Genomic DNA, 14,997 nt, shown 5'->3' with positions numbered 1-14,997 from the left:
TTACAGTTACCCATTACCCAAGTGTATTTGGAAATACCCAAGTGTATCTGTTTTGAAAGAAAAGTCTGAGTTTTACATTAAATTAAGTAAATAATTCACACTAACAGTGTATAATAATAATTTTGAATACAAGATAAATGTCAGATAGTGGTATTTTTTAAATTAAAGTTTCCATTTTTATCATTGTCAAGAATAGACAATATTTAAATTTACAGGAGACACAGAAATATTTGAATAGTACTATGTAGTTCTAAATTCATTCATCTCACATAATATAAAGTCAATTTAAAATAGCAGTTGAGGCAAGATGCTAAACCAACTAAGCCACCCAGATGCCTGATTTTATTATCTTAAAATATTTTTGTGATATTTTTCTTAAGTATAATTCATGCTGATAAAATATATGGAAACATATTTTTCTCCAAAAGGAGAAATAGATTTATTGCTGACATACTTTCAAGAACTATTGAATTTTATATTTATTTCAGAGTCATTTTGTTTTGTTTTTGTTTATTTTGTTCAAATTCAATTAATTACTATAGGATATACTATTAGTTTCAGAGGTAGAGTTTAGTGACTCATCAGTTACATATCATACATAGAACTCATTACATCAAGTGCCCTTCTTAACTTCCATCATCCAGTTACCCCATTTCACAACCCACCACCCCTCCCGCAACCATCAGTTTCTTTCCTGGTATAAGAGTTTCTTACGGTTTGTCTCCCTCTCTGATTTCATTTTACTTTATTTTTCTCTCTCTTCCCCTATGATCCTCTGTTTTGTTTTTTAAATTCCAAGTATGAGTGAAATCATATAAAATAATCTTTCTCTGCTGACTTATTTTGCTTTGCATAATACCTCTAATTCCATCCAGGTTGTTACAAATGGTAAAGATTTCATTCTTTTTGATGACTGAGATCTATCTATCTATCTATATATCTTTATTTATATATATATATATATATATATATATATATATATCTCATATCTCCTTTATCCATTCATCTGTTGATGGATGGACATTTGGGCTCTTTCCATATTTGTGGCCACTGCTGCTAAAAACATTGGGGTGCAGGTGCCCCTTTGGATCACTATGTTTGTATTCTTTGGGTAAATACCTAGTACTGCAATTGCTAGGTCATGGGGTAAACTGTTTTTAACTTTTTGAGGAACCTCCATACTATTTTCCAGAGTGGCTGTACCAGCCTGCATTCCCACCAGCAGCAGTTCCCTTTTCTTCGCATCCTTGCTAACATCTGTTGTTTTCTGACTTGTTAGCCTTTCTGACTGGTGTAAGGTGGTATCTTATTGTGGTTTTCATTTGTATTACCACAATGTTAGTGATGTTGAACACTTTTTCATGTGTCTGTTGGTCACTTGTATGTCTTCCTTGCAGAAATGTCAGTTGATGTCTTCTGCCCATTTCTTGATGGGATTATTTGTTTTTTGGTTTTGAGTTTGAGAAGTTCTTTATAGACTGGATACTAGCCCTTTATCTGGTTAGACATTTGTAAATATCTTCTTCCATTCCATTGGCTGCCTTTTGGTTTTGTCAACTGTTTCCTTTGCTGTGCAAAAGCTTTTTATTAGAGTAATTTAACTTTAATTTGACACATCTTCAAAAAGTTAATTGCACAAAGACATCTGCTCAGGTATTTTCATTTTCTTTTTTCTGTTCAACTTACTATAATCATTTCCAAATAATTCCTATTTATTAGCATGTAATAAAATAATTCCACTGCTAAAGACTGTATTAAGAAGCTATTATGGAAAAATATAATACCAGAAATCAACAGAAGAAAGATGATCACCACAGGACTCCCTAAGATGAACCTCAAACACAGTGGCAGAAAGTGGATAGATAGATTTCCTTTTGCTCTGGGAATACTTGAATAAGCTTTCCTTGAAGCCATAACACCAGTTCCACACTAGTATCTTTTTTTTTAAATTTAAAGATTTTATTTATTTATTTGAGAGATGGAGATTATAAGTAGGTAGAGAAGCAGGCAGAGAGAGGAGGAAGCAGGCTCCCCGCTGAGTAGAGAGCCCAGACGGCCTGATCCCAGGACTCTGGGATCATGACCTGAGCCGAGGCAGAGGCTTCAACCCACTGAGTCACCCAGGAGCCCCCACACTAGTATCTTTCTTCTCTTACCTTTCGCTTCAGATGTGGGGCATGATTGTCTTCTGTGGCTGAGAGATACAGGGAGCGCACCTGTTCCTGCACTGCATTGTAGAAGGTTGTCTCCCAAAATTGCTGATTTGTCCAAATGGGGTGGTCCTGAACACAGGTGTAAGCAAACTGGCTGACTCCATGGGCCAGTTTCTGTGAGAACACACAATACGCATCACCACAGGGCCGACACAGTCATGACAATTCAAAAAATTATAGGGGTCACGGTTAACCACAGATATCATTAAAGGGTTTATCTAAACAATGATCTTAGGGCAGTAATCAGAAACTTATTCATTTTTAACTGGCAACTTTGGGCTTGCTATTGAATCCTTCAGGGTCTCAGTCTTTCTATGGACATTTTAGCAATAGCTAGAAATCGAAGTTACCATATGAATTAGAGAATGTATGAAAAGTACCTGGCACTGTACTGTGCACACTGTAGAGCTGATAGCTCTTAGTACAACTGGGTTATGTAAATGAAATTCATCACAACCTAAACATTAAACTTCAGACAATTAAAATTTTTTTCTACAGTACATTTTTGGGGGGCATTGACTGAAATGTGAGAGAGCCTGCAGCTCGGCCTTACACACAGAATGAGGGCATATCACGCATTTGAGACTCAAGAAGTGTCACACCCTCCCTACTCTAGCTCTTTACCTCCCACCAAGGCTACTGCCTGCCTCACATACTCCCTAGCAGACTGTCCTAGGCTTTGAGGGCATTTTCTGCTCACCAAATGGTCATGGGAAGGTAATCTCAAACCATACCTTCCTTCCCAGGACTTCTGTTGGGCTTCAAATTAAGAGCAAACCTTACTCTGTTATTTACAGTAGAGAGAAGGAAAACTAACTCTGCAGGCATTTAGGGCACTTCATAAATATTTACACACCTCATTTAATACTAAATATAAGACGCACATTATTATTGCCAATTTACAGAACAGGAATCGGAAGTTCAGGGAGGTTTAAGCAATTGTCTAAAGTCAGATACCAAGTTACATAAGTAGTAAAGCTGGTTTTTTGCTTGGTTCCAAAACCCCTGCTCTTTTTTCTATACTGAATTGTTTTGCAAAAGAGCATCATGAAATAAATACTAATTAGCACTGCTGTTTTTTCCTGCATTTTAGGATTTTGTTTCTCAAAGTAATATTCTGCACTGAAGATCTGATATGATTTTAATTAACATTGTATTTTTGCTTTTACATATGATTCATATTGTCAAGTTTCAGTTAATGATTTAAACCATCTTTCCACAGCTCTTACTTTCATCTCTAAAGATTAAAGATGTTTCAAAACTTTTTTAATCCATCATTTCTCAGGAAACAGCAGGTAACATTCTCAACGAACATCCTTTTTGTCCATTTTATTTTTTTTGGAATTGAGTAGAACTAAAGTTTCTGATGTGTTTTCTTTTAAAGCAATTAAAAAAAAAAAACTGACTTCTTTCCACTTGATCTTAGCCAAAAGGCTGAGAAGCAAGTAAACTGATTTCTCTCTTAGAATATCAGACACTGAAGATTACATTAAGGTTATACATGTTACTGTTATGTACCAAAAGTTGGTTCATTTCTTATGGATGCTTAACAGATGAATTAGGCATTTGGTAAAAATGATATCCTCAATACATGCTAATTTTCTTTTGGCCTAGAGCAGACTAAACCTAGAACTGAAAATAGGCACCACACATACCATGAAATGTAGTACTTATGTAGTACTTACATGTACTAATGCAAGTGGGACGGCTGTTATTTTGCCTATGAGGGTCTACATATTTCTGCATCCCATGTGTAAGTCCCTTTCAATACAGGACTATGTACTGCTGCTGAGGTGATTGACTGTAACTCCAATCAGGTGGCTATAAGTTGAGATTGACTGTGATACAAAAATCAAGAGTTCCCCAACAGTAAGCTGCATAAGGATTGCTGTTGATCTTCATACTTCATATAGTATATGCTTATATAGTTGTTTAAAAATACAGTTCCTACCTCCCAATGGGAAATTATGGGCAAAATGTGGTTCTGTGAGTACGTAAGCAGAAGCCACAGACAAAGTGAATCACATGTTCCTCCTATACTCTGCTTGCAGATACGTGGGATGCAGGTTGCGTGTGTGTGTGTGTGCGCGCGCGCCCCGCAGCATTCTAAGGACTAACAATGTTCATTTTGAAAGGGATTTTAAAGACATGAAAGTCAAACAAGACAAAAATAATTCTCAGTTGCCTTTCCCGTAGGTGTAGTCAGAGGCAGCACTATTTTCTACAAATGTGATGTAATAAATACCAGCTCTTAAAATTTTGGAGTTCTGAAATTAATACAGATGGGCTCAGAAAACCAGAGCTTTTAGCAAATCCTTATCATTTTTTCAAATAAAGAAACCTACTTTTAGGATCGCTGACACACCAAAAAAAAAAAAACTATTATTAATTACAGATCTTTTATTACAAATTGTCAGAGCTCCCCAGGGATCTGAAAGTATAATGAAGTCCTGTCTTTGTTTTTCAGCATTTTTCTTACTGATGTTGCATATTCACTCTCCTTGGCAGTTACTTACCAATTATTATCTTCCTATTTATTGACAAACTAAAAATGAATATGCAAAAACTCACTCCCCTAAATCTTCCAAACAAAAGTGGAAGATGGTATAAAAACAATGAAAGCAGCTCAAAGAGTCAGAACCCACAACGTGTTTACCAAGTGAGAAACTGTAGCAGTAGGACAAGTAACTATAGGATAAATACTTTTGGGTGACAAGACAGTTGCACATGGTTATGGCATCTGTTATATGCATAAGAAATCATTAATTTCCAAATACTCAAATATAATTATTTTTCCAAACATGAAATTCACCTCCTTTCTTTGTGGTTTCCTGCTACGTCTTCCCAAGCATAAGCAAGACACTGTGTCCAAGCATAAGCAAGAGACACCGTGTCTGTCAGTGTTGGGATGGGCAGGGCCACTGCACTGATGGACAGGTGTGTTCTTAGGACCAGCAGAGGGCAGTAGCACATTATTCTGCCTACATCCCATCAGGACTTAACGATGGGAATTACAAAAATGGAGCATTGTGGTCTGGCTGGTCTTGAAAGTAGGTGGTAAGGTGAATACTTCATGTCTTCACTGTATATTTGAGAGACCTTACAAAGAAAATGGATTTACCTAAGGTCATCCAGTAAGATGGGCAGAAGAGAAAGGAACAGAAATAAGGTTTTCTATTATTCAACATCATTTCTGTAAGTTAAAAAAAAATGAGATATTCCACAAAAGAAAACTATATTAATTATCTAGAGAAAGATGTGATGAGATTGTTTAGGGTTTCTAATGTGCTATATCATACGCTAATAGTTTCAGTCATAAACAAGGAAAACAAGCACCTGTCTATAAAACTATCTCCTGATTCTAATCACTTCTTTGGTTTGAAGAAAAACCTTTCTTAAAATCAAACTGGCCCATATGCCAACTTCACGATCTTTTATTTTGCTCAAAGGTGAGACTCAATTCCCACAGAAGGTCTAAGGGTGATGGTGGTGGTGGTGGTGGTAGGGAATGTTGTTGTCAAATGACATCTCTTCCTTTCTCTCCAATTTTGCAACACTATTCATTTTACACTTCATAATAATTCTTATTATTCTTCCCTAAAGAAACAAGTGATATTTTGGCATGCAATTTTATGAGATGTTAAAAAATATGTTGACTGCCTTCCTTATCTAGAAAAAAATAGCCCTGATGGTACTAGATTAAGCAATGCTATTCATTTTACACAAAGCATTCAAAGGCAACCTCAGCATGAGATAGGATATGGAGAATAACTTAATGAGGTCACTGATAAGCAGGCCAGATTCAAATCCAAATAAATGGACACAAATCATCTCAGAGACAAGTTGGTCAAGGGAAAGGTCAAAATACCAGTATGTGGGGCCTGTCCTAAGGTCTGCCTGGCTAGACAAGTTTGGTCTCCAGGCCCAAGGCCCCAGTTAGGGAGCTTAGAGGGAAACCAGATTTCAGGAAAAAAAGTTAGCTGGTAGGACCAATTCCATAAATACATAATGGTCTTAAGGAATAATGCAGAATACAAAGATTCATTGTTTAAGTTGCTGGGTATTTCCTATCGAGCTCTGGATACCAGAATAGAAATATACCTCTTTGCACAGTTTGGGGATAATGCCAGCCAGTCCTTTTATGATTCTATATCAGCCTGACTAAGTCCAGATATTAAGTCACTTTAAAAGTCTGAGTATTTTTTTGTTTCAAGTTTTTATTTAAATTCCAGTTAGTTAACATACAGTGTCATATTAGTTTCAGAAGTAGAATTCAGTGATTTATCACTTACATCAACACCCAGTGCTCACCACAAATGCCCTCCTTAACACCCATCACTGCCCCCCATCTTCCTTCAGCAACTCTGTTCTCTGTAGTTAAAAGTCTGTCTTATGGTTTGCCTCTCTTTTCTCACCCTCAAATGCTTAGTCTTGAGAGACAAACAAAAGGAAGACAGGAATAGGAAAAATGTGAGTCAAAAACCTGTATTTACCAAATCTTAATCAAACCTTTAACATATTGGCTTCATGCATTTTTTTAAAACAAAGAACATTTAACATTATAGATATGATTGAAGCCCACCATATACCCCTCTTGACCCCATCTGCCTCTGAATTCAGAGGTAACAATGATCCTGAATTAGGTATTTTTCATTCCCATTTATATGGCTTTTATACCTGTGTATGTCCACGAAGAATATTTAGGATTATATAGCAATTTCATTTTATCTCTTATTGGTGATACTTCTCAAAGTATACAACTTTTTCATTGATTTATGTTACATTTAATTAAACTATGTAATTAATTGAAGCAAAACACAACGAACTCTATGTAAAGATACAATCAAAAGGAGCAGAAAGCAAGCAAGCGGCCTATAAGCAGGGAGTATATAGGATACTGTGTGCATTAGTCAGTGTAATTTACAAAATGGCAAATAATCCTAATAGTTAAAAAAAGGTAACTGTGAGAATCTACTATAGTTTTTTCTTTTCTACTACCTGATACTCTACGTTTGAACAATGAAAGTAACCTCAAATTCGTAATGGTCTAAACCTCTCCTGAGTTACTTAGAAAATCCTGGCACACAATTCCTACACAAGAAGTATTCATTCACTAGTACTGCCCGGTATTCATTTGACGTGCCATTTCAGTAGCTGGAATGACAGGGTTGAAGTCTTTAAATGACTTATCCTGCTAATGATTCTTTGTATTAAGTTGCTTAGTAAATATTAAGAGATCAGATGACCAAATCGGACTTTTTTCCTTTGTGGTCCAAAAATTAGAAGGAATCAAATACAAGCTTGTTGTCAAGTCCTTTGTCAGAGTTTTTTTTTTTTTTTTAAAGATTTTATTTATTTATTTTAAAAGATTTTATTTATTTTAGTAAGAGAGGGTGAGAGAATGAGTAAGTCAGGGGAGGAGCAGAGGGAGAGGGAAAGCAGCCTCCCCACTGAGTGCAGAGGCCAGAGCCCTGACAGGACCAACGGACTGATCCCATGTCCCTGAGACCATGACCTGGACCAAAACCAAGAGTCAGTCGCCCCACTGACTGAGCCACCCAGGTGACTCCCTGGGTTTGGCATTCTTAAAACTACAAGACAGGACCTAAATTTCTTCCCTCCCCCACTTTCTACAGGTTTTTAAACTTTATATAAATGATACCACATTGTGTTTTTTTCTAGAATTTGGTTTTTCATATATTATGATGCTAGACTTATTTAGTTCATAATAACAAATGATAATAATTATTAAAACTAACCTAACTGAGCTTTCACTATGTATATTTATCAACATACTTAGTCTTTACACAACCTGCGATCCACTGAGATAAATACTATTATTTAGTCGTGGTTTAAATGTAAAGGAACTGAGGTACAGAGAAGTTAAGTAACTCGTCCTAGAGAAAACTGCCAGGAAGTGGTAGAACTAGAGTTGGAATCAAACTCTAGTAGTTTAGCTATGGAATCTAGTTTCTTAATTACTGCATAATTTAACTAAAGTGTATGGAATCCCATTACATGAATATATAGCATTTCCTTATTCCTGCTAATGGACATTTTTATTATTTTCAAATTTTTCCTATTATAAACAGTGGTGTATGAACATTATCAACACATGTCAACTGTCAACTCTGATTATTGGTTTCAGCACCATTTAATAGTGCCTGGAAATGCTTGACAGGGGCCTAAAAAAAAGATAATTCCCATTGCTTCCTTTACCAATAAACATTTTTGGGTTATTGATAGACTGGCCATATTGTCAAAAAGAAATGGTTTCACGCAGATTTTTTTAAAATCCACTATTTTTACTTAATTTAATTTAATTTTTAATTTAATTTTAATTTTTAAATAAATTAATCATTCTTTAATATCAAATATCTAGTCAGTATTTGAGTTTTTAATTATCTTATAAATGTTAAATGTTTTTCTTTGTTTTTTGTTTTTGTTTTGTTGCACAGTTTGTCTGATTCAGGAAGGACCCATATATGATCCATATGGATCAATAGGTTCCTCCACCATCTGTCTGTCTCTTTCTGTCTCTTTTATTTTCCCTCCCACTTGTGATCTATTTGTTGAGAAACTGGATCATTTATCCAATAATTTCTGCTAGTCTGGTGGTTGCTGACTGCATCCCAGTGGTACCATATGACATATTCTTTTGTCCTCTGTATTTCCAGCAAATTGATAATTGGATCTAGAAGCTTGATCATTTTCAGGCTTGACTGTTTGGCAAGAATACTTAATGGATGGTACTACTATTATATATATATGGTTGTCTCTCTTTTTGTGATGTTAAAGGCTATTGACCATCAATGCTTATACTCATTAATTATTAGGAATAATAAAATAGTTATATTTTCATTTTAGCATTATTTCCTGACTTACTAGTGAGTTTCTAATTAGCGAGTTTCTCTAAAAGAGAAACTTCCCCTCATCAACCATTTGGTGACCAAACACGTAGCCTGTACTGGTAAATACATGAGATTATCCCTTCATTTATAAGTTTTAAAAATAACACATTGCTTTCTAACATACATTAGAAATGACCACTTTTTTAAAATTCATATTTTTATGAGCTCATGGATTTTTTTTTAAAGATTTATTTATTTGATAGAGAGAGAGAGAGATCACAAGTAGGCAGAGAGGCAGGCAGAGAGAGTAGGGGCGAAGCAGGCTCCTTGCTGAGCAGAGAGCCTGATGTGGTGCTCGATCCCAGGACCCTGAAATCATGACCTAAGCCGAAGGCAGAGTCTTTACCAACTGAGCCACTCAGGCACCCGAGCTCATGGATTTTAAAACATATTTAACTATTCTTTTTTTTAGATTTTTTAAAAATTAATTTATTTGACAGAGAGAGATCACAAGTAGGCAGAGAGGCAGGCAGAGAGAGAGAGAGAGAGAGAGAGAGAGAGGGAGAGAGAAGCAGGCCCCCCGCTGAGCAGAGAGCCTGATGTGGGGCTCTATCCCAGGACCCTGGGAACATAACCTGAGCCGAAGGCAAAGGCTTTAACCCACTGAGCCACCCAGCCACCCCCATATTTAACTATTCTTAAACCTGTTTAGGATGAAACAACAAAAAAAATCTATCCATAAGTGTTTACTGGAAACTTGCACTTTTCATTACCTCAATAGCAAGTCCTATGTCTACAAAGTATTTATAATCTCTATGGAGAGACAAGACTCCACGTGTGATAACTGATGAGCCTAATGATATCGTGTATATAATAGCACTGTAAAGTGATACGATTGAGGGCCTGACTGGGAGAACATCCTCAGCAAAGAGGCTAGTAGATATATAACAAGGTGTTTTCTCTGAGATATAACTACAAAAGGAACCAAAGAAAAAGAGGCATCAGCAGGTCCTTGCAGAGGAAATGGAGGACATTTGGTGAGTCATAGCTCTCACTATGTGTACTTGCAAATGGCGCCAAAGCTTTACAAAAATGTTTATTATGGCATTATCTTTAATAACTATACCCCCCACCAAAGTTAGCAATTTTAATGTCTAAGCATAGAAAGGTTAGGCAAATGACAGAATATTATTAACACAAAAGAATATTATGCTACCATTAAAATGGTTAATATGATGACGTGTTTATGAATGAAGTAATTACACTACATTTAAGAAAATCAGCCAAATATGCTATGATTACATCCATAAGTACACAAAGACTAGGAGAAAAAGGCAAAATGAAAATGAAGTAAAAGTAACAGAATTTTGACAATTTGTTTTCCTTCTTCCAAAATAATTTTAAGGGATCTTTTTATTAAATGTGGTAGACTGAATATTCTTTTGCCCCTGAACCCCAGTGAAATGACAGCAAAAGAGAAAAATGGTAAAACGTGTAAGAGTAAAGAGAATGAGAAAAAGACAACACCATCAGTGATGTTAACATAATTTTAGAAGTCATAAAGTAGACTTATAAGCAGTAGCAAATTTTGAAGATCAGATAAAGCTGAAACTCCATACTACTTAGAGAAGGAAAAGCCCTTTACACACTTAAAAAAAAGTGAATTTTATGGTATATGAATGAAATCTCAGTAAAAAAATGGAAACAACTCAAATGTTCATCAGCTGATAAAATGTGGCACATACATGCAATGTAAGATTATGTGGCAATAAAAAGATATGAAGTACTGATACATATTATATCATGGATAAACATTGAAAACATTATGCTGAGTGAAAGAAGTCAGTCATGAAAGATTATATGTTGTAAAATTTCATTCATGTGAATGAAATGTCCAGAATAGGCAAATACATAGTGGCAGAAAGTACCCTGCGTGACTTGAACAGCACAGCAACAAAATACCCATGCTTTTCAAGTGCATACAAAATATTTACAAAGAAAACCTGAATTGCAGGTGATAAAATAAGTCTTGAAATATTTTATTTTTTTTTAATTTTATTTTTATTTGAGAGCTGGAGAGAGAGATAGTACACTTGCACAAGTTGGGGGAGGGACAGAGAGAGAGGGAGAAGCAGACTTCTACTGAGCAGGGATCCTGACACTCGGCTCAATCCTACAGACATTGGCATCATGACCTGAGTCAAAGGCAGATGCTTAAGTGACTGAGCCACCCAGGCGCCCCAGTCTTAATAGATTTTAAAGGGATTCAAACTATACAAATATATTCTCTGACCAGAATGGAATTAAATTAGAAATCAATAACAGAAAATTATCTGGAAAATCTCCAAATTTGGAAGCTAACTAACTCATGGATCAAAGAATAAATAAAAGAGGAAATTAGGAAGTACTTTGCACTAAATGCAAGTGAAAATATATCAGATTTTGTGAGATGCTACTAACCCATTTCTCCAGGGGAGATATATAGCACTCAATGCCTGTGTTAGGAAAGAAGAATGGTTTCAAATCAATGACCTCAGCTTACACATAGAAAAATTAGGAAAAAAGAAACAAACAAACAGCAAATTAAAGTCAAAGCAAGCAAAAGAAGGGAATTAAGATTAAAGCAATCATTAATGAAACAGAAAAACAGAAAAATAAAAAAAAATCAATAAAATGAAAAGCTGGTTCTTTGAGATTAACTAATAAATCTTTAGTCAGACTGATTAGAAATAAAAAGACAAAATTACAAATATCACAAATGAGAGGTACCATTACTGAAGATTCTACAAATATTTATAAAACCATAAAGAAATATGAACAACTTTATGTCAACAATATTGACTACTTGGATGAAATGGACAAATTCTTTAAAAGAAAAAACAACTAAACCACACTCAGGAGGAAACATAACTTGAATACGCTTCTATTAGAGAAATTAAAATTGTAGTAAAAAGTCTTCTCACAAAGAAAGCCCCCAAAAGAAATGGCTTCATTAAAAATTCTCTTAAACATTTAAGAAATAACTTATGCCAATTCAAGACAAACTCTTCCAAATAATTAACAACAGAATACTTCTCAACTCAATCTATGATTGTGTTATATAACCAGCTTGTGATTATAAAACCAGAAGACATTACAAAATTATACCAATGTGCTTCATCAATACAGATGTAAAAATTCTAAACACTATTTTAGCAAATCGAATCTAGCATATATTAAAAGGATAATACATTTTAACCAAGCAAATAGGACACCTGCAAATTCAAAACAAGGCAATGGCCTAGTGAGTGAGGGTAGAAGAGGCAATGACGAATTAATGGTTCCAAAGCCCAGGCCCTTATGCTTGGCAGATTCCAGAGATGAAGCGACAAATAAAAAGAAGCTACATATTTACCCCAAATAGCACATGTTCTCAAATAACTTTAATTCACCCATTGATGAAAATGAATATTGTTTCTAGATAAAACTAATAGATTAGCCACTCTAAAAATAGCTAATATTTCTTAGATTCCAATTTATCAGAGATTAAGGGAACTTAATGCAATGTTTTGAACTTAATGCAATGTTTTCAGTAACTTGAAGCAATCACTCTAAAGCAATTTTTACAGTGTGTCACAGAGGTCTAAAGAGGTGAGAATTACAACAGTATAAAAATATTATGACATTGGATTTGGCAATGATTTCTTGAATATGGCATCAAAACACAAGAAACAGAGATAAAAGGCACTTCATGAAAATTAAAAATTTTGTGTATCAAGATACTATCTGCAGAGTAAAAAGGCAATCCACAGAATGGGAGAAAATATTTGCACATACGAGAGCCATACTCTGATAAATATTACAAACCATGTATCTGATAAATATTCAGAATATACAGAGAACTTCTAAAACTCAAAAATGAGAGTGACAAGAAAAACACCTCTGATTAAAAAAATGGTTAAATGACTTGAATGGACATTTCTCCAAAGAAGATAAAAAATGGCCAACAAGCACATGAAAAGATGCTCAACATCACTAACCATAAGGGAAGTGCAAATTAAAACTATAGTGAAAAATCACTTCATACCCATTAGGATAGGTACTGTCCAAAAAATCAACCAACCAACCAACCAACCCAGAAAATAGAATGGGGGGAATGGGTAAAATGGGTGAGTGGGAGATACAGACTTCCAGTTATGGGGTGAATAGGTCACCGGGATAAAACATACAGCACAGGGAATACAGTCAACAGTATTCTAATAGCATTGTCTGGTGACAGATGGTGGCTACTTTTGTGGTGAACACAGCATAGTGTATAGACTTGTTGAATCACTATGTCATGCACTGAAACAAATGCAACACTGTGTGTTGGCCATACTTCAATTAAAAAATACTTTAAAAATGCACAAATTAAAAAAAGTGCTCCACATCACTCGGCATCAGGGAAATACAAATCAAAACCACAATGAGATACCACCTCACACCAGTCAGAATGGCTAAACTTTAAAAGTCAGGAAATGACAGATGCTGGCGAGGATGCAGAAAAAGGGGAATCCTCCTACACTGTTGGTGGGAATGCAAGCTGGTGCAACCACTCTGGCAAACAGCATGGAGATTCCTCAAAAAGCTGAAAAGAGATCTACCCTATGACCCAGCAATTGCAATACTGGGTATTTACCCTAAAGATACAAATGTAGTGATCCGAAGGGACATGTGCACCCAAATGTTTATAACAGCAATGTCCACAATAGCCAAACTATGGAAAGAACCTAGATGTCCATCAACAGATGAATGGATAAAGAAGATGTGATACACACACACACACACACACACACGCACGCACACACACAATGGAATACTATGCAGCCATTAAAAGAAATGAAATCTTGCCATTTGCGATGACATGGATGGAACTGAACTAGAGGGTATCATGCTTAGTGAAATAAGTCAATTGGAGAAAGACAGTTATCATATGATCTCCCTGATATGAGGAAGTTGAGAGGCAACGTGGGGGATTTGGGGGGTAGGAAAAGAATAAATCAAACAAGATGGGATTGGGAGGAGAGAAACCATAAGAGACTCTTAATATCACAAAAAAAACACTGAGGGTTGCTGGGGGTAGGGGGTAGGGAGAGGATGGTTGGGTTATGGACATTGGGGATGGTGTGTACTATGGTGAGTGCTGTGAAGTGTGCAAACCTGGCGATTCACAGACCTGTACCCCTGGGGTTAATAATACATTATATGTTAATTAAAAAGTAAAAAAATTATATTTAAAAAATCATGCCAGATACCTTAAAGTTACATAATTAAGCATGTCAATTATTTCTCAATGACCTGGAAAAAAGACCCCCGCCAAAAAAACAAGGGCTAGTGAGGATGTGAAGAAGAGGGAAGACTTGTGCACTGCTGCTGAGAATGTAAAAAGGTACAGCTGCTGTGGAAAACAGTATTGTGGTTCTTAAAAAAAATCAGAAAAAGAAATTTCCATATGATCCAGCACCTCCACTTCAAAAGAATTAAAACAGAGTCTCAAAAAGGTATTTGTACACCCATGTTCATAGTATCATTATTCAAAATGGCTAAAATGTGGAAGCAACCCAAGTATCCATCAACTGATAAATGCATAAGCAAAATGTGATATACACATACTAATGGAATATTATTCAGTCTTGAAAAGGAAGGAAATTCTCCAATATGCTATAACATGGATGAATTTTGAAGATACTATGCTAAGTTACTGTGTGATTAAGCCAGTTACTGAAAGACAAATACTGTATGATTTCACTTACAGGACGTACTTAGGGTATGTCAACTCATACAGACAGAAAGTGTAATGGTGGTTGCCAGGGGCTGGAGGTTAGAAGAGTGGGGAATTATTGTTTAATAGGTACAGAGTTTCGGTTTTACAAGTTGAAAAAAGCTATGGGATGTATGGTGGCAGTGACTCCACA

The 14,997-nt window shown here is 35.6% G+C and overlaps 1 protein-coding gene across 3 annotated transcripts in view; it reads right to left on the bottom strand.

Moving 5' to 3' along the window:
- The window catches only part of SBF2 (SET binding factor 2), a 468,206-nt gene that overhangs the window by 65,046 nt on the left and 388,163 nt on the right, over positions 1–14,997 (bottom strand). For all 3 annotated transcript variants that reach the window (XM_004751963.3, XM_004751964.3, XM_045065843.1), the window contains one exon: positions 2,157–2,327. In XM_004751963.3, the coding sequence (XP_004752020.2) occupies positions 2,157–2,327 (171 nt within the window). The remainder of the gene's footprint in view (positions 1–2,156; positions 2,328–14,997) is intronic.

This window comes from Mustela putorius, unplaced genomic scaffold (genome assembly GCF_011764305.1).
Source record: "Mustela putorius furo isolate JIRA1106 unplaced genomic scaffold, ASM1176430v1.1 tig00003859_pilon_pilon_pilon, whole genome shotgun sequence".
Lineage (NCBI taxonomy): Eukaryota > Metazoa > Chordata > Mammalia > Carnivora > Mustelidae > Mustela > Mustela putorius.
This window is presented reverse-complemented; position numbering and strand designations above follow the sequence as displayed.